Source organism: Pseudonaja textilis, chromosome 1 (genome assembly GCF_049901715.1).
Source record: "Pseudonaja textilis isolate UNSWEBS1 chromosome 1, rPseTex1.2, whole genome shotgun sequence".
Taxonomy (NCBI): domain Eukaryota; kingdom Metazoa; phylum Chordata; class Lepidosauria; order Squamata; family Elapidae; genus Pseudonaja; species Pseudonaja textilis.
In genome coordinates, this window is record NC_141990.1 from 123507612 (window position 1) to 123535357 (window position 27746).

General features: G+C 37.3%; 1 protein-coding gene across 5 annotated transcripts in view; it reads right to left on the reverse strand.

Annotated features, from left to right (window-relative positions):
- LRRC1 (leucine rich repeat containing 1) overlaps positions 1-27746 on the reverse strand; it is a 120454-nt gene that overhangs the window by 38575 nt on the left and 54133 nt on the right. For all 5 annotated transcript variants that reach the window (XM_087916192.1, XM_087916197.1, XM_026695194.2 and 2 more), the window contains exons 9-13: positions 21357-21475; positions 18525-18608; positions 5088-5203; positions 3003-3175; positions 2446-2582 (exon numbers count right to left, since the gene is read on the reverse strand). In XM_087916192.1, coding sequence (XP_087772318.1) covers positions 2446-2582; positions 3003-3175; positions 5088-5203; positions 18525-18608; positions 21357-21475 — 629 coding nt within the window. The remainder of the gene's footprint in view (positions 1-2445; positions 2583-3002; positions 3176-5087; positions 5204-18524; positions 18609-21356; positions 21476-27746) is intronic.

The following is a 27746-nucleotide window of genomic DNA, read 5'->3' on the forward strand; positions in this document are numbered from 1 at the left end:
GTGGTGTTTAAGGAGTTGCCTACAGATTCAACATGAATATCAAAGCAAGCACAGAGGACCTTTGCCATGTCAAATCTGATGGGCTGTACAAACTTACTATACAAAAAGCTGAAGTGCTGCTTTCTCATCTACTAAGTTCATGAACTTCCTGTCATACAAATGCACAAGACTAACTTGTTATCAGTACTGGTTATGAGGATTAATGTTAATTTATTTGTTCTTAGATGAAATGTCTTGACTAGTCGCTATCACTGAGTCCACCATTCCAAGTTTAAGTACTTATAAAGATGACAGTACTGCTACAGCTTTTTTTTCTAGCATATGGATTTCATATAGTTACCTATACTGTTTTCAAAAGAATATTTGTATCTCACAAGAAGAAATAGAAAACCTCTTTTCTTGAACAACAGATTCTGCCGCAAAAAAAGATTGCAAGCTGATTTGAAATACAAAAGTTTCAAAAAAAGATTTATGCCATAATATAGGAATCTGATGCTCCAGGAAAGTATATGAAGAGATATTCAATTTGGTATTCTGATTATTTTGTCTGGGCTCTTTTAACAATAACTTGAGATGTCGGTCTAATTTATCTCCAGAAATTATAGAGGATTATTTAGTTCTATTCATGGTTAATCTGTCAATTATGCCAATGATATTTCTTATCTGAAGAAGTGATATGCATATAAATGTTGTGGATATATACTTAAGATGCTATGTACAATATTTCAAGATGCATCTTTTCTTCAGAACTCTATAACATGGACTCTGGGAAATAAACCAGACATGTCCGTACACATAGTTCCAAATTCTCCTATGTGAATAGCCAGATCTACAAGCATACAGGAATTATACTATATCTTAACTCATAAGCCACAGTAATTATGTAACCAAAAGAAAACAACCTTACATTATTGTAATATCCCCCAGACTTCTGAAATACAAAATAATTTTGAATGCTCCACAACATTATATAGTAGCAAATATTGTATTTTTATTTTAGTTTAGTTTAAAAGAAAATCACCCATTATGGAAGACCTGTTCTACTGTTAATAGTCTTTTTTAATGGCAGTTAAATTTGCCCTGAAATTATTACGTGTTTTCAGCAACCACCTGCTATAATTATACAATTAAGAAAGATTGTTGTAAGTTGTATGTTGGTATATACATGAGGTTTAAACAGCTTAGTGTTAATAATATATTGCTAATACATTTAATAAACACTAAACAGTGTTAATCTATATGGTGCTTAAAATTTTGACAAGTTTTAATGAAATTAAATGAATGAATTCTAGCAACACTGATTGACAAGAGGATAGTATTTATATGAAAATGCACATTCTTAATCAGCCTTATTGATTTGAGGAGGGTAAAGACTGAAATCGACAGAAATTAATTTTCTTTTTTTTTATTATTTACTGTTTTATCATAAAAAGTAAAATACAAAACAGAAAAACATTTTTGTTGTTGTTTCAGGGGTGAATGTGTGCTGTTTTGTTTTGTTTGTTTTTCTGTTTTTTATTTTACTTTTAATTTTTAAAATATTAATTAATCAGGATAAGTACGTGTGGAATAATTTTTGACCTTTAATCAATTATTAAATTAAAACCTTTAACTGAAAATATGGTGAATTTTCAAAACAGGAACATTCCTTTCCTATGCATATTTAAATTTATTTTAGGCTCATACTACACTTTATTTCAGATGCTAGCTTGGTTTACACATTGTGCTAAATTGTTTTCTTAACCATTGGTTGGGTTCCTATGACTATGCTACATATGTTACAATTTATAAACCATAAAGTCTGATTCACACAACAAGCTAAGCCAAAGTTTTAGCTTGGGTTTAGACCTATGGATATCTTACGTCTGTATGTCACATAAACTCTTCTATCACTCAGTTATAATTTGGAAGCATGATTGGTTGCTGCTTGACATTTGAACTTCCTTCAGAATGATTCTGAATGTGAGTATGCACTGTGTGTGTTTCAACAGAGGTCTCATAAGAACAGTGACAGATGTTGCCACCAAACTCTCCTTCATTTGAACAGGATGGTAGCTCAGAGGTTCCAGGCATCAGTGCAAATGGTTATAAAATGAAGGAGGGACAATGGAAGGGACAGCAGAGAGGTGGATGAAATAATGGTGGTGATGATAGACCAGTGGAAATTTCCCAGAGATCATTGCCTAAAACACAAAACTTTGCACCTTTTGTAAGAATTCTCATCTCTCTTTTTGCTTTAGGAAAAAGCGAATCCGCCTCCTCGTCAAAGAAGCAAAAAGAAGAGCAAACTAGCACAAAGTCATGTGTTTAAAACAAAATTAAAAAAAAAATTGGGATCACAAATTGTATGTCGTGCAGTCTACTGCTATTCTGAACATTATTTCAAGACTATTATCAGCCTACTATTCCAGCATAATTTTGCATTTGCTTCCTAAGAAAACTCACCATCTCATTGTCTTCTTCATCTTTTTCATCATCTAAAAAGCGAATTGCACTGACTCTGTTTACTGCCCGTTCATTCCACGTTTCATCTGACATTTCATTTACCAAGTTCTCCAATGCGCCGCACCGGGGAAGGTTATCTGTTATGACAGCAGACAAATAGAGACAGCAGATGTGTATGTCACAGATGTTAATGTCACGGTATATTCAAGCATGGATGCCACATTTTTATTGAAAACTATTTGAAAATAACATTCAACATTCACTTGAGATGCCATTTCTATTAGATTATTTTTCATTGATTAAACCTCTCTGTGTTTGGTAACCTTTCGTTTCATGAAACTTATTTATAGTGAAATAAAAGAACCTCTTCTTTACCTGTTGATGTCTTCAATGTTATGTAATTATACCTACTATTTTCCACAACATTAGCATATTTCATCATTTATATTTAAAATATTTCACATAGGTCCATGCTGCTTGTTACAAAAGGGGACTGACTTCCCCCGCTATGCAGATGAAAACCATATTTGCTTCCCATGATCTTAAAAAAAGTTTACCTTGGCAAGTAGGCTCAGAAGGCATTTGAGGAAGTAAAACACATGTTAAAATTTTCTCTCCCATTTCAGGGTCTGTATCTGTCTGGAAGGTAAGCAAAGGCTGAGACTGGTTATCAGACAACCACAAAGCTTTCAGTTTCAAGCTAGTCAGTGACATGGGAAGATGTATCAACCTAGCGGAGAGAACAAGGAATTAATTTAAGATTTCTTATCCAACTATGCAGAACAAAGCAAAGCATTAAAGATGTTTGAAGCACATTTGTTGTTTGTGCTATAAAGAAAATATCCCACTGTCTCTCTTTGGAAAGAAAAGGGAACATATTCCAAGGTCCGTGTTAAAATATACACAATAAAGTCCCCTGGGCAAATATGCCCCTTGCAGTGCCATAGAAATTTAGCTACATAGCAATGCTAAAGTCTATAAGGTATCAGGTGTTCCAAGTTAAATACAGATTTACTACATTGTTCAGAATAATAAACATATTGTGTTCCCAGGAAAGAACTTGGCATTTACATACCACATTGTTTAGCACCAAACATATTTCTTTAGGTGCAGGATTTTTTTTCTACTCCTTAATTGGCCTCCAATTCATATTTCATGCATTTGGTACATTGTTATTGTGAGAATTTGAGTTGAGGATGATAGAAAGAAGTACAATTCTGTATTAAGTGGTGTTCGATTAGACCCAAACTGAATTGTTTCAAGCCAAATAACCAAAGCTTACCATATTCTTATAACAGCAGAAAATCCCACTGTCTATCACAGTCAAAAGGCAAAGACTCCCTCAAGTCAAGTTCAATTCCTGGCCACTATATGGTCATGTCAGTGAAGTTCTCTTGGCAGAAAACAGTTTTGCCTTTGTCTTCTTCTGGGATGTCCTCCTCCCCAACTTTCAAATCTCATCTAGGGGCCATGGCATTTGTAAGAAATGTCCCTCCAAGTACTAAGCAAATTCAACCATTCTTAGGTTTTCCAAACTCCATCAAGATCATCTGGACACTGCTATATTTTACCTGTTTCAATGTACAGACTTCAACATTGTTGTTGTGACAGCACCTAGACCCGCTTAGCTGATGTCAAAAGCTAAATGCAGGTAGTGCAGTGATTAAAGTATTAAAGCAAACTCTGCCCAAAGCCTAGAGGTTTGATCCTGATGGGACTCAAGGTTGACTCTGCCTTCCATCATTCTGAAGTTGGTAAAATGAGAACCCAGTTTGTTGGGGGAAATATGCATTGTAAACCATCCAGAGAGTGTTATAAAGCACTACAGGGCAGTATATAAGTCTAAATGCTATTGCTAATGCTAAATGTTAAACTGGTTAATACTTGGAGGTGAGAATACCATGAAATGCTAGAGTTGTTTTTTTTAATTGAAGACATTTGGTCACATGAGGTTCCTGATATTACTGAAATAGTTATGGTGAAGGGTTTTTAAAACTCCGGAATATTTTTCTTTTCCATAAGAAAAATGTGCATCTCTTTTTAAAAGTATAATTACAACAGAACCCTTGGAAGCAGAGGTGGTATTCAGCAGGTTCTGACCAGTTTTGGAGAACCAGTAGCGGAAATTTTGAGTAGTTCGGAGAACTGGCATATGCCACCTTTGACTGGAGATTTTACAGTATCCTTCCCCTGCCACGCCCACCAAGCCACGCCCACAGAACCGGTGGTAAAAAAATATTTGAATCCCACCACTGCTTGGAAGGTACATCAGGGAATCTCACAGGGAATTTATCTGAATAGGAAAGGTGATGGACTGAGCAGCTAAGGACCGTAACTTCTTTTCCATTGGCAGTGAATAAGAGAGAGACTCACTACATCCCTAGTCTAAAACATTTCCCCGGGGACAAGATCATAACACCTCTTGTATTTTTGAGAATGCAATTTTTATTACCATTCTGTGTGGCTATCCAGTGAATTTGATTTACTAGTTAACATTGCTTTGACTTAACTGGGACCAGCCTATAACACCAGATTATGAAGTATTTGCCCCCAAGCCCATCATCTCCCATAGTAAGAATATTAAGAAATCTGTCAGTTCAAATCCACTACAAAATGAATTTAGAGCAAATATGAAAACTTGCCTGTTTCCAGCTACATCAAGAACATGAAGCTCTGTGGCATGCGATATCTCCGGTGGAATCCTAGATAACTGATTGTCCCGAACTGAAAAGACATTTAAGCTGCAACATCCACCAATCTGTTTTATAGAAAGAAAAGAGACTGAATTATTGTGAAGTATCACGTAAATCATGTAAACTGAGTACATACTGCAGTGAATTACTACAAATGAAGGCAGTCCTTGGTAACTAGGATAATCATGTTTGTGCAACATTTCACTTAAACGGCAATCTTAGGAGACCTTAAAACAAGATAAAGTTGCAGATATGGAGACGAATGGACCACATTATAATAAGTAACAAAAGGATTTTAAAACACAAATTAGGCAGTGTGGTGTAACAATTAAAGAGACTACACTAGGACTGGAAAGACTCTTAATTCTTAGTCAGGATAACTAAAAGGGGGAAATGGGCTAATCATCCTCTCTCAGCCCAGCTTATTAAATAGATGCTGTTGTTATAAGGATAAAAGGGAGGGAGATCCTTTTGTATACTGATCTGAGCTCAAGAAAGGCAGGATATAAATCTAGCAAATAAGTAAATAGATATTATGGTTCCACTGCTTCCATTCAAGTAAGAAAAATGCTAGGTGTTAGCATCAATGTATAATATAGTTCCTGAATAAACCATTCAACTAAGTTTGGTCTGATATGAATTAAAATAATTACAATGAGGTGGTAACCTTATACCAGGGGTGTCAAACTCGATTTCATTGAGGGCTGCATCAGGGTTGTGTTTGACCTGCGGGGGGCAAGTGGGCATGGCTGGGGAGGCGTAGCCAGCTCAGCATCCTGCAGCTCTCTGCCAGCGAAAACAAAGCCAGGGAAGGTCGTGTGAGGCCCGCCCGAGCTCCAGTTTTGCTGGCAGAGGCACTGTGGGCTGGTCCTTTGCTGTTTCCAGGGCAGCCCCGTGGGCCAGATCTAAGCACCCCATGGGCCTTGAGTTTGACACCCCTGCCCTATACATTCAGTCAGAAAAAAGCTATGGAATTCAATATACTTCGAACATACTGTACATAAGACTGTACTCTAAATATAATATTTATAGAGCCATGAGGCAATCTGGATTTAAATGGGGAAAGGTGACCTAGGAGGTGGGGGGAGCATATACCAGTTAGGAAATTTTTTAAAAACCCTGATTTACGTGATACTTCACAGCAGCAGTAATTCAGTCTCTTTTCTTTCTATAAAACAGATGGCACTTAAGATGGGGTTCCCCTTTCAGTGGTTTTCAGGGTTAATATTACACTTTCTGAGTTGTCTGTGAGGGTGAGGTTAGGGGAAAACATATTGTGACCATTCTACTATTTTCTAACTGGGCAATTCCAATGAGTTATTATGAAGGGGAGGCATGTGAACGTTGCTTCTCAAATTGGCAAAAGGGCTGAAAGTTATTAAAATAGGGCAGAGATGCAGACGATCCAAACTTCACAAAGAAATGAAGCATTCCTCCCTACTTAGTTCAACATGTACATGAAACCACTAGGAGAGGTCATCTACTAGCATACTATAAAGTATCACTAGTGTGTAGGTAAAATCTAATTGAATATTTCTACTTCAAGCTGAATTGCAGTAGCAGATCTGACCAGTGCTTGGAAGTTGTAGAATTCAGGTGGGGGGTGGGAGGGAACAGGCTTAAATTGAATGCAGGTAAGGTGGACTGCCTGTTAATTCAGAAGTGAGTTCGTTCCAGGACGTTAACAAGCTTGCATTTGTATGTGGGGGGATGTTCCCCCAGAGCAGCCCTACAGTCTAGTCATATCCCTAGACTCACAACTGAAGAAAAGATGGGAGCTATTAGCAGATAGTCTTTCATCTGTTTATTATAATTGGTGCACCAGGTGTGACCTTCTCTAGAACATGAGGTATTAATTCTGTCCCTGTCTTCTCTTAGCCAGAGTACTATAATTCATGAATCTGATAACAGGTCAGACCCATGATTTTCCTAATATACTTTTGTTATGGATGTTGCACCAGCTACTAGTCTGTTTCCATATACAATTCAAAGTGCTAATTCTTATTTATAAAATGCTTTATGCTTTAGTTCTAATTATCTTCAAGACCACTTTTTATGGGTAAACTCTGCCTGCTCCATAAGAATAAATAGAGGGTAACTGATGGAAGCCTCTGCCTATCCTGAAATTGGCTTGGACGCTACTACATATAGATTGAAAAACATTTTTTATTTACTACGATAAATCAATGTCTTCAGCTTGAAATTTAATGTAGCTAACACTAGGCATGTTGAACTTGTAACAACATAAGATCCTAATTCTACAACTGAAAATCTACAGAACGGCTTATCCCTAGTAGTCAGATTGTCCCATTCCTTGGATTTTAGAAGCTTGCTTTTTTTAAAGTGGATTTCAGAACAGAAGAAATGAAATTTGTCCCCGAGAACAAGAGGGTGTCCTAGGAATGTATTATAGTGACATAATTCAATTTGTTTGTTTCATTTGTAAGTCGATTAGGGCCAGTTAGACTAAAACAATATGGAAATCAATGATAAGTGTCTTGACACATGTAATCTCGGTCTCCAAATCACCTTTCCCTTTTCAATCCAGCTCACTGCACTGCTCTAATCATTGTAGATTTTGTAATAATTATTCTGCCACTGTTTCATATTAAGCTCCCAAATCCCATTTTTCTCCCCATGTGTAAACGTAGATCAAATGTTAAGAAATGCATTGAAAGTGATGCCACTTCAGTATTAAAATACAATACAGACCTATTCACCCAAGGCAAAACCTTTGCCTCTTCAGTTCACTCTGCTCACAGTGTAAGTATTTAAAATACAAAGACATACATTTCCTGCATGTTTGCCATCTGCATCATGCATTAATTGAAGATACTTCAATTGAAGATACTTCAATTAATGTACTAAGACAAATGGAGTTCTTAGACTTTTATATAATTCTTAATACCCCAAATCTGCAACGTAACTGCAAACAACAGAGTCTTTCTTTTTTTAAAAAGAAAGGGGAAAAATACCTCATTTACTAGGTGTGGTCTAAATTGTACCAAATCAATTTGATCTATTAATAAATCAGCAATTCTAAAGTTTTATTTTAACAAGTAATTTCTTTAGGAAATCACTGCCAAAATACAAAAATTGTGTTTATTTTAGGTTACTATGAATAGGTTGAAGAATATTTTTAATTTACTGTTTGAAATCTATGCCTCTTGTTTGAAATTTAAGATAACTAACACTATCCATGTTGAATGGAGAACCACAACATTACCTAAATCCACAGCTGAAAATCTAATTTTAGATGGCTAGCATGCTATGACAAATGCAATCACATTTCCCCTTATAAGATGCACAATATGGATGACATTTCTATCAAATGCCCATTTTAATAGATAAAGAAATTCTACCATTATTTGCCACAAATGGCATTGGTTTAAAAAGGGACTGAACTCCTTAAAATTGGGCACAATTCTTTTATCAAGAAGCCATTCGTGATTATCAAAGTAAAAATTCATTGCTATAGTTAAATCCAATGAAATCCAATTCTAAATTCCTGAATAATACCTAGCTATTGAAGTTAATTTAAGTAAACCTATTTTGATCTGTTGCCTTTAAAAATGAAATTCTTTTCAATAGTCACTCTAAGCACTACACTTTTCATCAGTTTAATATTTATATAAAATGTTACCAACAAATATTTTCATATTTCCTTCCATTATGAACATGTACACTTTCCTATTTTCATGCAAGGAGTCAAGAATAGGAGCAACAGCAAGATAATTGTTTACTTTTAAAGTCATAACTACTATTAAAAGTGAGAAACCATGCACTAGATTTCTGGAAGTGTTTTTGTCAGTTTGCAGGAGATAAAGTGCTGCAAGAAAAATATTGTACTCGTCTGACTAAAATAATCTAAAATTGATTAACTGAAATACATAAAAAAACAACCGCACACAGTTTTCGTGGTTAGTGAATGTTAGATGATTCCTTGTTGTGCACAAGGAGTGGTTTGCTTTGAACAGCTGTGTCTCAGGGACATAAGCAGAATGAACCTGGCCATGCAGCCTCTTTGAAAGCATCCACTCTCTTAAGCTGGGAAATTCAAGATTTGGGGGCAATGAAAGTGCAGTGGTGCAGCCAGCTAGTTTGAATCATCATGCATTGAAAGCAGTCAGATGAAGGGAGCTGGTGAAACTGTGGGCTGAACGGTACTTACAGTAACAAGAATTACCTGACTCAAATTTCCAAGCAGCTAACAATTAAGAAAAACACAAGATACAATTGTTGATTTAACACAGAGCACTGTACTGTAAACACAGACTGCACAATGCTTTTACCAAACACACACACACACACACACACACACAATGACAAGAGAACACAGCATTTTCATTAATTTAAAGTTTTACAAAAGAAGTAAATGAAAGTGTGCCTCCCCTAACGCTCTAAAGATGCCAGCCAAGTATATTTCAGTAATTCTTAAGATATTAAAACTTAGTCTTGTCACAATTATATACCAATCCAAAATGCTACACTGTTCTCCAACTTTGGGTCACACTTGGCAAATTCTCCAAATCATTTCTGCATGCGTTCTGCAGAGTTTCTAAGTACTTACCACTTGCTTATGGTTTCTTTACAATGGATATAATAAACTGACACACAGACATGGCTTAAGGATATTTTTTAAAATATTATATGAAACTTAGCTAAATAGAGCAGAACAATCACCAGATATTTAGTACCTGCGTACACCTGGGGCATTCTGGGGCGTACACCTGGGGCATCACCTAACTGTTAAGCATGGGTGCAAATTAAAAGATATACTATTATGCAGTTCTGCCTATTACTAAAGTCTCAAAAGCAAAGCTTCAATATTAAACTGTAAGCCTTTGTTGTAACATATTTCACTCTCTTTTTACAAAATGAATTTCAATTTTTAATATATTTACAGAACTCTTGGCAGGACAAATACATCCCAAGTGCAACAAAATTTTGATCCTGATATGCAAGAAACTTACTTGGCACTATGAGGTGAAAAGTTAGGATTTTGAAGGTGGGCAAAACAATTCTTTGCAAGAGTAGTTTGAGTTCTGTGACAATCACAAATGGGGCATTATCACAAAAAGATAATTGTTTTGTGTTTGAATTTTTAGGGGAACCTAACTGAGAGAAATATAATTAGGGAGTTCTATAAATCCAGAAAACAAGAATTCTTCATTGTTTGCATTTTCAAGTAGGGCAATTTACTAGCGTTCAGAACCGAACATATAGTGGCTGGACAAAGTAGGAAATTTTAAGAATGTCATGACAAAAATACAGGATTATTAGCAGAGTTGTACCCTTTATAAAAGACCCAGTTTGGTCTAGTGGTGAAGACACCAGACTAGAAACCAGAAGACTATCTGTTCCAATCCCATTTTAGCCATGAAAGCCAGCTGCATGACTTTGGGACAGTCACTCTCTCAGCCCAGCTCACCCTACAGGATTGTGGTTTTAGGGAAAGTAGGGTATTAGATACATTTGCTGCCTTTGGTTATTTATAAAAATAATAAAGGCAGGATAAACAAAACCTAATACATCAGGAAAGGGAGCAACAATATATTTATAGATACAGACATTAAGGAAAACAGAAAACAAACTTGTAGACAGAAAGCAGGAATCAAAGACCAAGCATTATGACTTTCATTATCACTGTACAGCACATTGGAAAGTATCTGATGAAAAGCAATTCCCATTCTATCAACTGCTCAGCAGAGTGATAAAATAAGGAACTGCACATTTATATGAAATGAAATGAAATCACTTTTTACTGAGATTTCAAACAGGCAGAAATAAAATAAACTGATATTCCTTTATGGAATATAACTGCCTGCCTGAATTCTACCCCAAAGTCAGTGCTTATCATTTCTAGTTAGAGCAGAGGTGGGGAACTATGGCCCATTTATGACTTGTGGACTACAACTCCTAGAATTCCATGGTTTTGCCTAGGAATTCTGGGATTTGAAGTTCACAAGTCATGAAAGGGCCAGAGTTCCCCACTCCAGAATTAGACCAACCTAAACATACCATTTGCTGGATCTCTTTGGTCTGGAGTTTTACCAGATTTCTATCTCAATACTTTTACCATTGCAAAATTCACATTTGTTATATTGTCTTATTTTTGAAAATAGCACTGATGTCTATTGATTAACAATAAAGAAGCCTGAATAGCTGGTTCATGTAACACCAGACATATAAACGGGATTTCAAACTCTGAGACAGCCAGTTATGACATAAAATTATATTTAGAACATTTTAAAAAGGATCTGTCTAGTGAATAAAATTTTACTTTTAACACAATTAGTGAAGCATTTGCAGTAACCAAACTAATAACATAATGGCACATGGTGGGGAGGGGGGTGTTTGTGACATCCCATGACAAAGCAGAAAGGCTCAGAAATTGAATCAGAAATTATATTATTACCAGCTGCTGCAATGCTTCCTTGGTGCCTGTTCTGGAGCCCAGCAGATTAAATGGGGGAAAAAAGGCAACTATGGGTCATGTATTCAGGTAGTCCTCGACTTACGATGACAATGGAGCCCAAAACCTCTGTTGCTAAGAGAGACAGTTAAGTGAATTTTCCCTCATTTTATGACCTTCCTTGCCACAGTTGTTAAGTAAATCTGGCTTCCCCGTTGACTTTGCTTGTCAGGAGGTCACAAAAGGTGATCACATGATCCTGGGATTCTACAACTGTCATAAATATGAGTCAGTTGCAAAGTGTCTGAATTCTGATCACTTGACCATGGAGATGCTGCAATAAGTATGAAAAATGGCAAACATTTTTTTTCAGTGTTGTAGAAATTTTGACCAGTCACTAAATGAACTGATGTAAGTTGAGCATTGCCTGCACTACATTCGCTTAGCAAAGGAAATTTGGGGCTTGATGGTGGTCATAATCTGTGGACTACCTGTATACTACTATATACTTATAACCACCACCAAGCCCAAAATTTCCACTTCCAAGCAAGAAAGTTGTTAGGTGAGTTTTGCTCCGTTTAACCACCTTTCTTGCCACAGTGGTTAAGTGAACCCCTGGAGTTGTTAAATTAGTAAGTTAAGTGAATCTGGCTTCCCCATTGACTTTCCTTGTCAGAAGATTGCAAAAGGGCATCACGTGAGCCCAGGGCTCTGCAACACATGCCAGTTGCCAAGCGGCTGAATTTTGATCACATGACTGTGAGAATGCTACAGGAGGGGATGCTTTTTCATAAGTGTGAAAGATGGCCATAGGTCACTTTTTTCGGTGCCATATGATCAGTCACTAAATGAATGGTTGTAAGTCAAGGACTTTCTGTAAATAAAATCAGATACAAAGTAGTGTATAGCATATGTACATAAGGTTGGCATTACTCATTATTTTCTTCTCCTTTTTCAACAAAACAATTATCTGACTCAGCATACAGTTATCCTGTGCATTATAAGATATCAACCAGCCTCATCTATCTAGTTGTTCGATTAGTTTTGGTGTGCATGTTTTATCTTTGTCTATTCCAGAAAAGTATCAGTAGGAGCCCATTTTTCTAATAGTTTCGTATATATGTAAGAAAGGAAAAAGGAGGGAAAATCCATTCGGTCTGGCTTGATCATACATATGGTGCTCATCTTTCATGTCAAAGATTATTCATTCACACAGCTCTAGTTCTGTTATATTCTTAACACTTTCAATACAACTGATCTTGGAAGAACAGGAAATATCACTGCCATTTTCCCAATTTTATACCCATGATATATTGTGGAATAAGGCACATCTCATCAAATCATGGCATATGCTTTAATGATGAATGGGTCTTCTACCATTTCAACATATGTAAGGGTTTACTAATGTTGCATTCTTCTCTTTCTGTCACTTAAGTATGAGCCAGCAATGTGCTGCGGCTGCCAAAGAGACCAATGTAGTCCTAGACTTCATCAACAGAGGGAGAGTATCAAGATCATGTGAAGTGTTAGTACCGCTTTATAAAGCCTTGGTAAGATCACACTTGGAATACTGTGTCCAGTTCTGGTTACTATGAGCCAAAAAAAAAATCATTGAGACTCTGGAAAGAGTGCAGAGAAGAGCAACAAAGATTTTAAGGGGGCTGGTGGCTAAACCCTACAATGAACAGTTGTGGAGAACTGGGTATGTCTAGTCTAATGAAGAGAAGGACTAAAGGTGACATGACAGCAGTCTCCCAAAATCTGAGCGGCTGTCACAGGAGGAAGGGCTAACCTATTCTCCAAATCACCTGAGGGCAAGACAAGAAATAACAGGTCATCAAAGAGAGATCCAACCTAGAACAAAAGAAGACGTTTCTTGACAGCAAGAACAATTAATCAATGGAACAGCTTGCCTCCAGAAATTATGGGTGCTCCATCACTGGAGGTTTTTAAGAAGAGATTGGACAACATTTGTCTGAAATAATATAGGGCTTCCTACTTGAGCAGGGGGTTGGACTAGAAGACCTCCAAGCTCCTTCCCAACTCTGTTCTTCTGTTACTTTTCCCTCTGTGATGTTTCTCAGTTAACAACTAAAGGCATTCATTGCGTCAATGAAAACTACTCAAACTAGACAGACTTCTATAATCATGTCTTATCTGTGCTCAGCTAAGCGGACATTTTGTTTTGCTCTATCTAATTAAGAGAAAAAATTGTTCTGCTTTCAGTAAATTATTCTCTTGGAATGGAATCATTGCTGGTATATTTATAGGATTATATCCTACTGGTCAGATTCTCAGATTTATTCTACTTTATTAACACTTCATTTTGTTGGAATAAATTATCCAGGCAGATCAGAGTTAGATTACTGTCTAAATTATGAGACAAAATATAATTACTATGCTATGTAGAGTAAAAATGTATTTATAAAAGCCAAGATAAAAGTATGGGCCCTTAATACATAGAACCATTTAATATTCTTACCAATTCAGAGGTTTCCCTGATCAGTATATGTTCATTGCCTCATACCTGTGCTAGATCTCAGACAATTAAGAGATGGAAGGGCATACAAAACCCCCACGCAAGAATAATACATAGCAAATCTTACAATGTCTCAAGCTTCAAATCCTTCAGATGGAAGAACTTCTAAGTGTTTCCTTTCAGTTTGAAAGGCAAGCAGAGACTATAAAAGAGTTTTAGGGAATATATACAGCAATATCATATCCACCCAAATAATAATTATACACTGCTTTTAAGCCTTTTTATGTAGGACAAATCTGATTCCAAGACCAACATCCTTGCCACTATTAGTCTGTAGTTTATATCCCTGCCTGTTGCTGATTATTCACCATCCCTTTTCCCTGAATAAGTCTTTCTTCCCTGAAAGCAATAAATTAAATCTTTTCTGATGGTTTGACTTTCACACCATGTGCTGCTTTTCTTATTTATAGCACATTTTGCTTCAAGCAAGTGATAGAAATCAAAGAACCACATTAGAAACAACATTCACCACCAGAAATATTTCTATTGATGTTTTTATCCTTCAGTCGCTTGAGGCTGTAACCAAGAGAACCAAGTTGCCCGAATGCATGTGGGAGAAATTCTTCTTGGACTGAAGAATGGCAACAATTTTAGGAGACCAACTGGATTCATTTGAGAAGCAGTTTTTACAAATTCATCCTTTGCCCTGAAGTCCTCAGCTCTCCTGCAAGGCTGGACTGAAGACTTCAAGCTTGAACAGCTGCTTTGAGTGATTCATAATCAAAATAAAACATGCATGTTTAGTGAGTTTGGAACAAGCTAGGCTGGTTTGGTCTGAATATGAAAGAATACCCTGAGTAGAATTGTTTTTAAGTGTTCTGTGCTATTTTAGGTGATTTGATTGGAAGGTTCCTTGTCTCTTGCATCTGAGTGTTCCTTTTTTACTCCCCGCCCCCAGGCTACTACAGTAAGGACAGGACACATCTTTGTTGTTACTGGCTTAGGCTGGAGAGGGCGGGGAAAATGTTCTGGAGTTAAACAGAAGGCATTTAAGGAATGCCTGGTACAATGAAGGAGACCTTTTGGCTCTGATTATTTTTCACCAGACATCATGCCATTGTTTGACTACCTAGCAAGGTAAATCTCTGATCCTCTGCTGAAGCTGGATTTCACATGTGTCCATGTAGTTCCATTCTGCTCAAATCCAGGAGAGAATCATATCGGCATAAATTATGCTACCCTCAAAGTGATCCTCAACACACTTTGCTATGTTGTGCTTCTGTCCATAGTTCCATCACACAACCCTGTGAAAACAGTGATTGATAGCTTTTTCAGGAAAAATTAAGGAACCTTACTAACTGGGAAAGAAATCACCATTAACAGTTATACAGAATTTGTGTTAGGATAGTCTTGTTAGATATACAAGCTCTGTCCAATTTTTATTTCGATTGTTTTGCTCCTCAAAGACTGTTGATCTGTCAACCTAAGGTCCCTAGAGAGCAGAATGTTTGTCTCTCTTAAAAACCATGTATGTTTGCCTAGATTTGCATAAATGATTTTGGAAGTAGGAGTTCAAGAAACAAAACTGTCGAGATATATATGTGTTTGTGTTTGTGTTTGTGTTTGTGTATATGTATATGTGTATATGTATATGTATATGTATATGTATATGTATGGTATTCAGCTTATACAGAAGCTGAATACACAATACAGAAGCCTGATGATGGCAAATGAGATTCTTCCGAAATGTTGCTACAACTTTAAAATCACAACTATAATGACATGGGAAAATACCCGAACAAAGCTGAATACCACACATGTAAGTACCCATGAAAACTTACGTGTTTCTCACATAATAAGGCTGGGTCTTATTTTTTTTTGAGCTCTGAAAAAATGGCTAGACACTCTCTCGGCTCTTCTCACGCCCACCCAGCCGCTTGGGATTAAACCAAAACGCAGTGCGCGGCACTCCCAGGTACCTCAAAATGTTTTTTTTTCCTGTTGTTACAGGGACGGATGAGAAGCGGGAGTGACTCAGACACTGTTGTTGGAGACAGTGCTGGCGAGAGAGGCGCCAGCACCGGTGGGAATTGTGGAAGCTATGGAGGCCTGAGAAGCAGCTGAAATGCTGCCAGACATCCATGCTGACACCGCCCGCCTGCTGACCCAGGTCTGCAGCAAAGGCACTTGGTGGAGGTAAGGGAGCCCTCTGTGCTCCACCATGATTGGCTGTTAGGAGCGGCTGATGGTGAGGCGTAGCTGCCCGTGGGGCACTCCTAATGGCAAGTTTCCCCCCCCCGCCTTCCCCCCCTCAATTTCGCATGTTTTAAACTAGGCCTAAATTTGGGGGAGGGCTTAATTTCATTTTATGCCTAGAAAACATGCTGGGTCATCCTATTGGGCGGGGCCATGTTATTGGAGAAACACGGTATATATGTATGTGTATGTGTTTGTGTGGATAGATAGATAGATAGATAGATAGATAGATAGATAGATAGATAGATAGATATAGATATTCGTTTTTGTAGATTTTCACGGGTACAGGTATGTAGATCTAGGTGTACTCAGGTCTTTTCCCGTGTAAGATTAAGAGTATCTTGGCGATGTTTTGGCAAGGCTGGTGCTTTCGGCTGCTTGCACTGGCACAAACACACCTAGACCTACACACACACACACACACACACACACACACACACACACATATATGGATCTTTGGTTATTCAAGTTTTCTCCCGCGTAAAATTGGAAGTATCTAGGCAACGTTTTGATGAAGTCTCATTCATCATCTTCAGGCTTGTGTCTTCAGCTTTGTGCTTCTCAGAGTAATGTGAGCTTGCAGCTGCTTCTTCCTTTTACTTCCAATTTTATGCAGGAGAAAACCCGAATAACCAAAGATCCACATACAAATACCCGTGAGAACCTCAGAAAACATACATATATATATAAATATATACATACATATATAAATATATACAAAACATACATATATATATAAATTTATGTTTTCTGAGGTTCTCGTGGGTATTTGTATGTGGATCTTTGGTTATTCGGGTTTTCTCCCGCGTAAAATTGGAAATATATATATATATATATATATATATATTTGCAATGAGCCTGTAAAAACAAAGGTAGGAAGAAACAGTATATATTCCTGACTGTCCTCGGGGTTAGGATTAGTCTGACATAATGCTAAGAAGAGGTTTATTTTAAAAACATTTCTGAAAGAAGCCCCAATTGCGTGAATAAGCTGACTTTAATTCATTTTATTTACCAGGATGCATCTTGTCCAGTAGATAATTAACTTGAAAGAAATGTGTGAGAAAGTGTGGTCTCTGTGTTCTTTCTTTCAAGCCAGATTAGTAACCTCTCCCCATGTTCTTTTCAATTAGCAAACCTCTCGGGCAAAGCAGAAGGCTACACTTTTGAGATTTTGAATTGAGGGATGGAGGAAGATCCTAATCATTCCATAATTGGAATCTTCAAAAAAGTTATCCCCCTCCCCACAAGCACTAAACTGGTAGACACATTTTTCATGAACTACTGTGCCGTCTATTATTCTGATCATAGCGTGATAAGAAGGAAGTAAGATATTTTCAGGGGTGATCCCATTATTTCCTATGGCTAAAACACTCAAAATATTTCAAGGTGTCTTTCCACAAAATAAGAAACTGGATCAGATTGTGTTCTGGAAAAATACAGACAACTCAAAATGTTGAAACTATTAGTAGGCATATTCCTGTGTAATGTTTAGTTAATCTTAGCACTGGTTATGTTTGATGAGTTGGAACTTAGTACAGAAGCTACTTCTATGATGAGAAGCTACTTCTACTGCTGAAAATGAGTCATCACAATTTTTTTTAAGTTTTAAGTTAAAACTTAAAAAAAATTGTGATGACTCATTTTCAGCAGTGTATCCTTACTGGATTAAAAATCAAGCAGTTTCAGACATCCAGGAGGTAATATTATTAACACGATTTGCTATAATTATCTAAGAACCTGCAATCTTGAGATATACTTCTACATAATAATTTTAGTTTTAATAAGCTAAATACTCGTAATAGCTAGAGACATTCAACAGTATTTTGACAGAGCATCCCAAATTTAACTGCATATAATGTTCCAGAGCATTGCTGTGGGAGAATGACTTGGCCTTCAATTATTCTTAAAACTTGAGATAATATTTCAGATTTCCACCTACAGGGTGAAAAGATGTTGACACAAATAACAGCTGTCCTTCTCCATTATCTGAGAAGCCCAAGGCTAGGAGGTAAAGCCTTAATTATTTTGGTTAATCTCCAAACAAATATCAGTCACAGTACATTCATCAATAAATGGAAAGGTCTGGTTTTCAGTCCAATGTAGTCACTATTCCACACACAAACTTTATTACATCTATATTCTTCAATTATTCATAGCTCCCATTCTATTCTTTCTGAATAAAAACTATATACTTCTTATCTTCCAGTATAAATAAATAATAAACATTAATTACCTCTTTAGGTAAAGATAAAAGTTTATTTCGGTCAACGTTCAATATATTCAGCTTCTTTAGTTTTCCAATGCTCTTTGGCAAAGTCTGAAACAAAACAATGTCAGCAATTAATATTACCAGCATTTCAAAGTAGGTTGTGGAAAGCAAGCAGTGAGCTAATTAATATGCTAAAACTTTTTAAATAGAATGATGTTTAAAGGCCTTGAATTCTAAGATGGCCAAAAACTTTACTAAAAGGAATTCTAACAAAGTAACAATGAATTTCAGATGTCTGAGATTTTAAAAGTACAAAGGATATATGATTAGTATTCTCATCTGTACTGACCTACATCTCAGGATTATTCGTACAATTGCAAAACCCTCATGAGTAACTGAGTTAAGAAATATTTATTTTAAAAGAGGGTCACATCTAGTTTGGGGCAATTTCTCACTGTTTCAGAAGCCTCTTATCCTACATGGTGAGGGTCCTCATTTTCCAATTAGTATTTTTGATGTTTCAGAGATCAATAGTGAAGGCTACGTATGCTTTTTCTCCACTCACAGGAGAACAAGAAAAATGAAGGTAATTCACATAATAAGAAAGAGATCTGTGGTTATTTGTACTCATAAAAACACATTATTGCAGATTACATAGTATTGCTATTGTGATTCTTTCCTGCTCTCAAAGTATTTGCTTATTCTGGAACAGTGGCTAGGAAATTAGACTCAAGCTAGAGCAATGTACAGTATAATAGAGAGAGAACAAATTATAGCCTTTATTTTACTATTACATCTTGTTCTAGCACACTGCAAAGCAAACATCTGGTGTTCCATTTTTACTACTCCCATTCTTCACCATTACAGGTTTTAATTCCTTCTTCTTCCCCATTTATTAGACAAATTCTTCCATAACCCTATCCTACAAAGGGGATAAAACTACTTCTTAACTCTATCACTGACCTGGAATCAGCAAAATCTGCTGCAGCAAATGAATAGCCAATTTGCTGATATGATCAGGAAAGATCCATCAATATTAAACAAAAAAAAATTATGGAACATACACAGGGGCAAATGACAATTTGGCAATTGTCAGAAAGACTTCTGATGAATAAGAATGATTAAAAGCCATTCAAGCAAACTCAGAACCCAAAACTGAAACTCAATCTCTATATCCACTACTACTACTTCAAATGAACTATTATAGCTTTATTGTTTCTATTAGAACTGAATTACATTTTTAAAAATAATTTTAAAATATAGAAAAGAATGTTACCATATGTTGAACAAGACAAATGAGCTTATGATATACACACATCATCTGTCCCTTAAACCTCTGTAAATTGGAGAATCCTACGAAATCATTCAGGTTGATTAAATAGCAGTACTGGCATGTAAGAAACCAGGAATGTGAAATTCACTGAGATTGGAATGTTTGATTCCCATTCCAGCTCATACTGTTTGACCACAGCCAGCAAATTACTTCTATCACTGGTTTTTTTTAACATGCTGGATTAATTTTTCTTCAAAACCAATGCTTTTAATACCAGTCAGTTTTTAAGACATATTATCCATTTTAATTAAGGTCTTTCTCATTTCCCTCCAAAATCAGTTGGGACAGATTTTTCCTCTCTGCAGTTATTATTTACTATTCACTTGGTGGGATTTCCTTCTGGGAAAGCTGTTACAAAACTATCAGCCAATCTTTATTATTTAAATTACTAAATATTCATTAAATTTCATAAATTACATTAAGAAGGACTAGAATATTTAAAATTGAGAGAGATTATTGGAGAAAACCAATGTCAGCCCTGGATCCATATTGAACATAATTTAGCATGCCAGCATCTTACTACAGTCTGTACAATCCTCTATTACAGGGGTGGGCAAACTTTTTGGCTCGGGGGCCACATTGACTTTTAAAATTTGACAGACGGGCCGGGTCAGCACAAGATTTTTGGGGAATTGCTCCCCCTCCCCCCCTTCTTCTCCTCCTTCCCCTCCCCTCGGAGGCCCCCTGAGTCAGGAGTTGCTATCGCCAGCACAGCTCCACACGGCTCCAGTCCCACATTGCCTCAGGAAGAGAAAGGCAAAAAGGAAGAGGCGCGGTGGTGCTTTGCAACGGCAGCAGTGGCACCGGAGGCTCAGGCTCAGCGGCTCCTGGTTTTGCCTTTCCCTTCCCAAGGCAACGCAGGACTGGAGCCGCGTAGAGCTGCGCCTGCGGTAGCAACTCCTGACAGCCCCAGCCAGACACCTGAGCGGAGCCTGGGTGGAGGGAAAGCAGTGGGCGTTCCCTGGGCGGCGACCTCAGCCACGCCACCAGGGAAGCGGCTGCCCAGCTCCATGTTGTGTGTGCAATTTTATGGTGAGCGGCGCGGGGTCTCTTTTGGCCAGCCCCCATTTTTTTTTCAGAGGGGAATTTTTTTTTTCAGAGGCGGGGCATATTAAAATGACCAACGGGCTGGATGTGGCCCGCGGGCCATAGTTTGCCCACCCCTGCTCTATTAGGTCTTATACTTAGTTATCACATTTTCCATAAATTTGATTTATCCTCTACAACACTAATCTTTGCTGGATAATTTGTTATGACAACCAAATTCAAGTAAAACCTGTTTTGAAATGGATTTCATGCTTGTTTGTCTGGCTCATTCACTGCTCAGCTGACATTTTGGTCGACTATAACTTCATGGTATTCAACACTGTGCTTAAAATGCATCTTGACAAATTACAGTTCATTTATTTTGTACTTCATTGTAATTGTCATAAGGTCTTAAAATAAAGATTCTGCAGTCAAAATAAATCAAGCATGCCATTCTCACTCAATGCCAACATTTGAAGAGCTAACAACATACTTACCAGCAGCTGATTTTCTGTAAGAACTAATTCTGTAAGACATTCACAGTTTCCTACAGCTTCTGTTAACTGAATAAGCCTATTCTGGTCAACCTTCAAGATGGATAGCTTTTTTAACTTTCCTGTGGACACAAAAATGAGCCTTTTAAAAAGCTGTAGACAAAACAGAACTAGTGACCCTAACTGCAGCAAATATCAACTATTTAAAGAGACAACAATCTTAACTAATTCTCCAAAATATTCAGATATCCTTAAAAAACTGAGTTTTTAAAAAAACATTTTACCTAGTAAAGTTGACTATCTTTCAAAAGATAACCTATCAAATAGATTTTTACAATTTAAAAAATCAACAAAGTTTCTATGGATTTTAAAGTTTTTCTAGGCCACTGGTCATCCTGGTTGGAAATTGTAGAAACTGTAACCAAATATTGTTCAAAAAGCATAAGCTTATGAAAAGCCAGCCCAATGAGTATTTTTAGCTGAAAGATTAAAAACAGAAGTGATTATTTGAGACATTATACCCATACCCTTTGTTCATCTTGGTGAAAGGCTTCTGATAAAGCTTTGAGGTAGATGTAGTACGAAAACTGTAGCCCTTCAAGGCAAATCTGGCTAGGAAACCATTGCCATATGGGTCAGTATTACTTTTATGAAAAGCAACGTAGTCCGAATGTATTTCCCTCTTCTCTCCCTTTTATTTTCATGAGAACTAGAAAGGGTTTAGTCTGAGATGTTTACTCAAGTTACATTCCTGTCCTGGATTCAGTCCTCTTTTATCTGATCATTGTCTTCCTCATGTCCCTCCAGGCTAATCCCTTTGCCCTCTACAGACAATAACTACTTTCCTCAAGGAGCCTCACCTGCTGTTCTCTTTGGGTTATTTTAGACACCAGTCAAAAATAAGGTTACTCAGTTCAGCTTTTAAACTTGATATGTGCCTTCTCTGTTGGTTGGGCAAAGGGCAACATATGGACATCCAGATGCTGTTTGAGCAGAATTCCTACCATCTTTCAACATTGATTCTGCTGGCTAGATTGATGGGAAGGTTCAACATCTGGGAAGAACCTCTGAGAAGGTAGCCCCTGTCTACCATAAAAGCAGAAGCATGCTCTAACAAGTGAGTAACAGAAGTACATTTCTGACAGAAAAGCAAGGAAGGCATCCTTAAGCAAGTAATCTATGGCTACTTAAGAGGAGAAATTTCAGGAGCACACTGCAAAAGATGTCAAAAACGATCATAAATACCAAAGGACTGCTCAACTTTAGCTACCAATAAGTATTCAACAATTCAACATTCAAAAGCAATATTCACAAAATGTTATGTTTTGCACATTTTATCACTGATCCATGTACAGTTCTAAAGAAGAATGTGTTTCCAGGAGCAACAGTGAGAGCACCAAATGAGAACTTCAGATAAAAACTCTTTGCCTCTCTCGGGTTTTAGTATGACCAAAATAGTATGAAGGCCACATTACCTTCTTGAGAGGAAGGGTGGGATCAAAACATGAAATACAAAAAGAATTAGGATCTGAGTACTTATGGGCAGTGACTCCCCAGATAGTTGCAAGCAAAGTGGGAGAAGGTGGAAATAATTAGAGGTTTGCTTACACACAAAACTGGAGCCTGTGAGAACTTTACCTAAGCCTGAATTCTTTTTAACCATCTTCCTCTTATTCTAGAACCTGCTGCTGGATTCTGTGGGCAAGCTTGGAGAAGGGCGATGCCAACAAATCAGAGCAAGGAAACTCCGTAGAACTAAGCAACCAGGAATTATCCTTCTTGCCCGTTGCCCACAAGCTTCTCAAAGCCAAGGGGAGTTTCAGCTGGCAGGGACATCTGCTCTTCTGTTTAGCCTGACTCACTGCCTGGAGTCACACCTGTTGCAAAGACCACCCTAAGGTATTGGATTAATGTTTCCCAGGGCACGGGCCTATCTGGAGCAAGAACCCAGAAGAACATAGATTACAAAAGGCTACACTGCACAGCTCAAAAGAGTGACCTTCATCCTCATAAGGTTGGTCCATGTGGATAGAGCAATCCACAACTGCTCTAACCAGCTAGCCCTTGCTGGGCCAGCAGCCCCGAAAATCAGGGGGCAGAACATATTTAGAAAGGAGGATACCTCCCAGGCCTCCCTCCCTATTCAGCAAAATAGGGGTGTACTCATATAGGCAGACCATCATGAGTCTAGGGTGGATGTTGGGCCAATAGACAACAGCCATATTTAACTATGAGGAGCAGCAAATGGGGACTGCTGATTCATTTTCCTTCATCCCAATTTTGCAGAGAGGAGTCACAAGCCAAATACTTTTGGCTGCAGTTTCATATCCTGAGGTCAAGTACGGCTCTTTTGGAGTCTACACAGTGTACAACATGAACAAAGTCTTTCACTCTGCCAATCAGCAGGACAGGTAATTCTTGACTTATGACCACAATTGGGACTGGAATCCCATCGTAAGTTGTTGTGATCATGAGTCAGATCCTTTTTTAAAACATTTTTATTGCAATCGTTAAGCAAATCACCATACTCGTAAAGCGAATCCAGTTTCCCAATAGGCATTTTTGCTGGAAATCAACACCAAAAATTGCAAATCATGATTACATGAGTCAGGATGCTGAATCTGTCATAAATGCAAGCTGACCACTAAGCTCCTGAATTGAGATCATGTGACTGCGCGGGGTAGTGGTGATGGCCATAAGTGCAAGGATGGATCGTAAGTTGTTTTTTTCTGAGGCTGTTTTAACTTTGAATTATTAAACAAACGGCTGTAAGTCAAGAACTACCTGTCTAGAGGAAATTCACCTGCTGAGCTGGCTGGAAACATAAATAATGACTTGGGATGCAAAAGAATAGAGCCACCAGATTTTGCACTTCCTTGCAATAAGCTACTTCTCAGACATTTTCCTCTTCTGCAGCTGTAGCTGACACCACATCACACTGGGAAATCTCCTCATTCCATCATTGGACTCACTTCTTTTTACTCCCAGACCAAATATGGATTAATCTGATTCTGATTCTTCCTTGATGAAACCAACAAGTATGAAAATTGGTGGCATTTTTCAGGAAGAACTGGTCAGATGACTGGTTTCAGAGTGCCATCAGAGCTGAATGGAAGCTTGTAATCATGTTCCCTTCCCTGAGGTCAAGGGTAATGTAAGCAGTTTTGATGGCGGAATATGCAAGGTATACTTTTGGACAGACACTAACAATCACAGGTTTGAAAATAGGGGCAGACTGACCTTGAAGAAAAGGAGTTGGTTAGCAAGGCATGACAGATGCAGGATGGCGGCTGCAGTCCAACAGCCCTATTTATATACTGTGTGACTCTATTGTGTCTCCTGCCTTCCAAAGGTTGAGGCATACCAATGGCTACAAAGACATTCACTTAAGAACAGAGATGGCCCAGAGCCAGGGTAATAGTAAAGGGTTAAGGTACAGGGTGAGGAACCCACACAGTGATAAGTCAATAATGGCCATCTCACTACTATCAAGAAGAAGCTCATTTTTTGTTTTGTTTTTTAGTTGTGGGGAAATCAGAAAAATTCATTTATCATTTTAGGGGGACAGAACATTCACAAAATTTGAGAACTCCCAGGTAAGGATAATAAGAGCTAAAGGACAACCTCTGAGGATATGAAGCTAGTAAGGCAATTGTACTAGACCCTTTTTAGTTCTTTATTAAAATAATCTGATGCTGGAAATGGGTATGGATAAGAGGGAATATTTTATGTCATTCTACCAAAATACAAGCTTCCTGCTGAAGACAAAATCATGTGTCTTCTTTTTGCAGGTGATCCAATTCAATGTTAAAAATTAGGGGAAGTTTGCATGGGAGTATTTAATTTACCTTTGCTTTATTGTGTAATTTATTTACACAAGCCTTGATGGGTTTGTTATTTTCTTTATTCCTGTTTTACTAACTTCCTGTAGGAAAGTACTTTGTATTTCTCATGAATTGCTGTGTCAGACCTGCAACCAATGCAGTTGCTGCTTGAAATGCATGTATTAATAAATGTAATGCAGTATTTCCATTTGTATAACACAGCAAAATTGCATATATATTTATGCAAAGTTGTATTTGTATAACTGTAGTAGGCAGAAATTGAAATACCATTTATACTTAATAATTTGTATTTACAGCACAAGTGGATGTCACAAGCCATAGTACATTGCTGTAATCTGGAGATGAGTGGGAAATCGCACTGTTATTTCAAATTGTTTGTAGTTTCTTTCTTTTTTCTTTTTAGTTCTACTAATGTAGATGCATTTGCACAGCTGTGCAGGAATACGGTATATAAATAGTGTGGTGGTTCGCAACTGCTCAGCTAGAAAAAGAAATAAGTCTCAAAGTAAAATTCTCTGTCTGTAAACATCAATAAGCTATCTGGAATCAAAGGAGTAAAATTGGAAAAATTGGTTTTAAGCTTTTAGAATGATTCACACAGATGAAAGTTACACTGTCATTTGGCTGGAATGTATATAACATGCAATCCATGGAAACAACAAATAGTGGTGAGTAGGTGCATATTTATAGTATTCTGCAGAAAAATAACTATCAAGGGAACAATAGCATCAAGAGAATGTGTTGGGAAGTACCATTTGAGAAAAATCAAACACCACAGTTCTAGGATAAAATATTTGTGTCGATTACCTCATTATTTATTTTTGCTTTTAGTTGTAAGACACTTTACAGAGTTCCACTGTGGGAGTGAAAAGCATAATGCACCAAATGCCAGATCTAAGCCCAAACAGAACTTTCTCTGCAAGATTTCTAAAGAAATAAATAGGAAATATAAGAAACCTGCAATAGAACTGGCATGAATTAAGATAAGCTTATTGAAAACTATACATCTAGGATCCTGGAGTTGCCCCAATACATTAAGACTGCAACTCTTAGAATGTCTGTGAATTTTTATGGAATATCCAAAAGGATTGTTTCATTTCTACAGAGGAGACAGATTTGTGGACAGTGCAATGGAAGTTAGTGTTTCCATATGTACATTTCCATGTGTATGGAAATCTCAGTAGAATGCTGCAGTCAGTGGCTTCATCACAAAAATATATCCAAACAAACCTAAGAACATTAATAAATGTTGTAGTGTAGGTAAAACATTGATCTCCTGCACCGAAGGATATTATGTATTATTTCTGACAGATAATCATATCTGTACGGGTGATTCTTGCATTCACAGAATCATCTGATTTTTACAGTCACCAATCACTGAGAAGTATGTATACCAATAAAAATGCAAGTATTCCCATTACCTTCAAAGTAAACATTTGAAGATCAAATCTAAGTCTATGTATATTGATGCCATCCATCAATATATCATATTCATGGGTACTATACCCAGAAAGAAAAAAGGACAAACTAAGGTGGCAGGTTTTTTTAATGCTGTGAATAACTCAGAGAGCCAGGTGGAACCTAACTTATTCATGCATTTCAAGTTATACCCTCAGCAATGGGTAATATATATCAGCTAATCGCAGCATGTAACCAGTTTCAGTAAAACTGCTGATTAGCTGCTTGTATGTCATATCATCAAGAGTAGGAAAACAAGCAACCAGGATGTTTAGCAAGTGGGAGGGAAAATAAGGATAAAGAGGAAGAGATTTGAGCAGTATAGACAGAATAAAACAATCAAAATAATGTGTTCAGTATGTATATAGAGCTGTTTCTGTTGGAAAAATCACATGTCAGCAATCTCTTCTTTAATTATTATTATTAATATACATATACAGTTCACTGCTACTCAGTGAATCTTAGATTCAACACATTAAGACAGGGCAATTAAGTATCTTTAACTCTGGTTGACATTTTGAAATAACATCAATATTTCTTTATACAAATAATGACCATCTATAAATATTCATTTGAGAAAATGCCGAAAATGTGCTTGATTACTCTGTGGTATGCCAGCATAAAAATGAAATGAATTGCTAAAATGTGGGATTCAATAATAATGAAGAGCATACCTCTGTTTGTGTGTGTGAGGGGGGGGGAGAAGGGGAGAGGGAGAGAGAGTGGGGGAGAGAAGGCCTGTATAAAACACTTAAAAAGACATTTTGCAGTGAGTGTTAAGGTGAATAAAGAACCTCACATGAAACAGCCATGGTACTAGCAAAGCTCAGAAAATTGCTCAGAAAGCTGCCTCCAGATGTTTCAGTTTGTGTGTGTATGCACAGAACCTATTTTCCTGAGACCACCATTGAAGCAATGTGGCAGTGTGTACACATAGAGGCAGCAAAAGCGTTTTGAGCACTCCGCTCTTGCCAATGATACTGTTATTTCAACCGTTAAACTTAAGAGGTGCTTCCTGGGTGCCAAAATGAGCTGCAAAGCCTGTGTTTCAAATGCCTTCTATAATACACAGAAGCCCTAATAATACCAT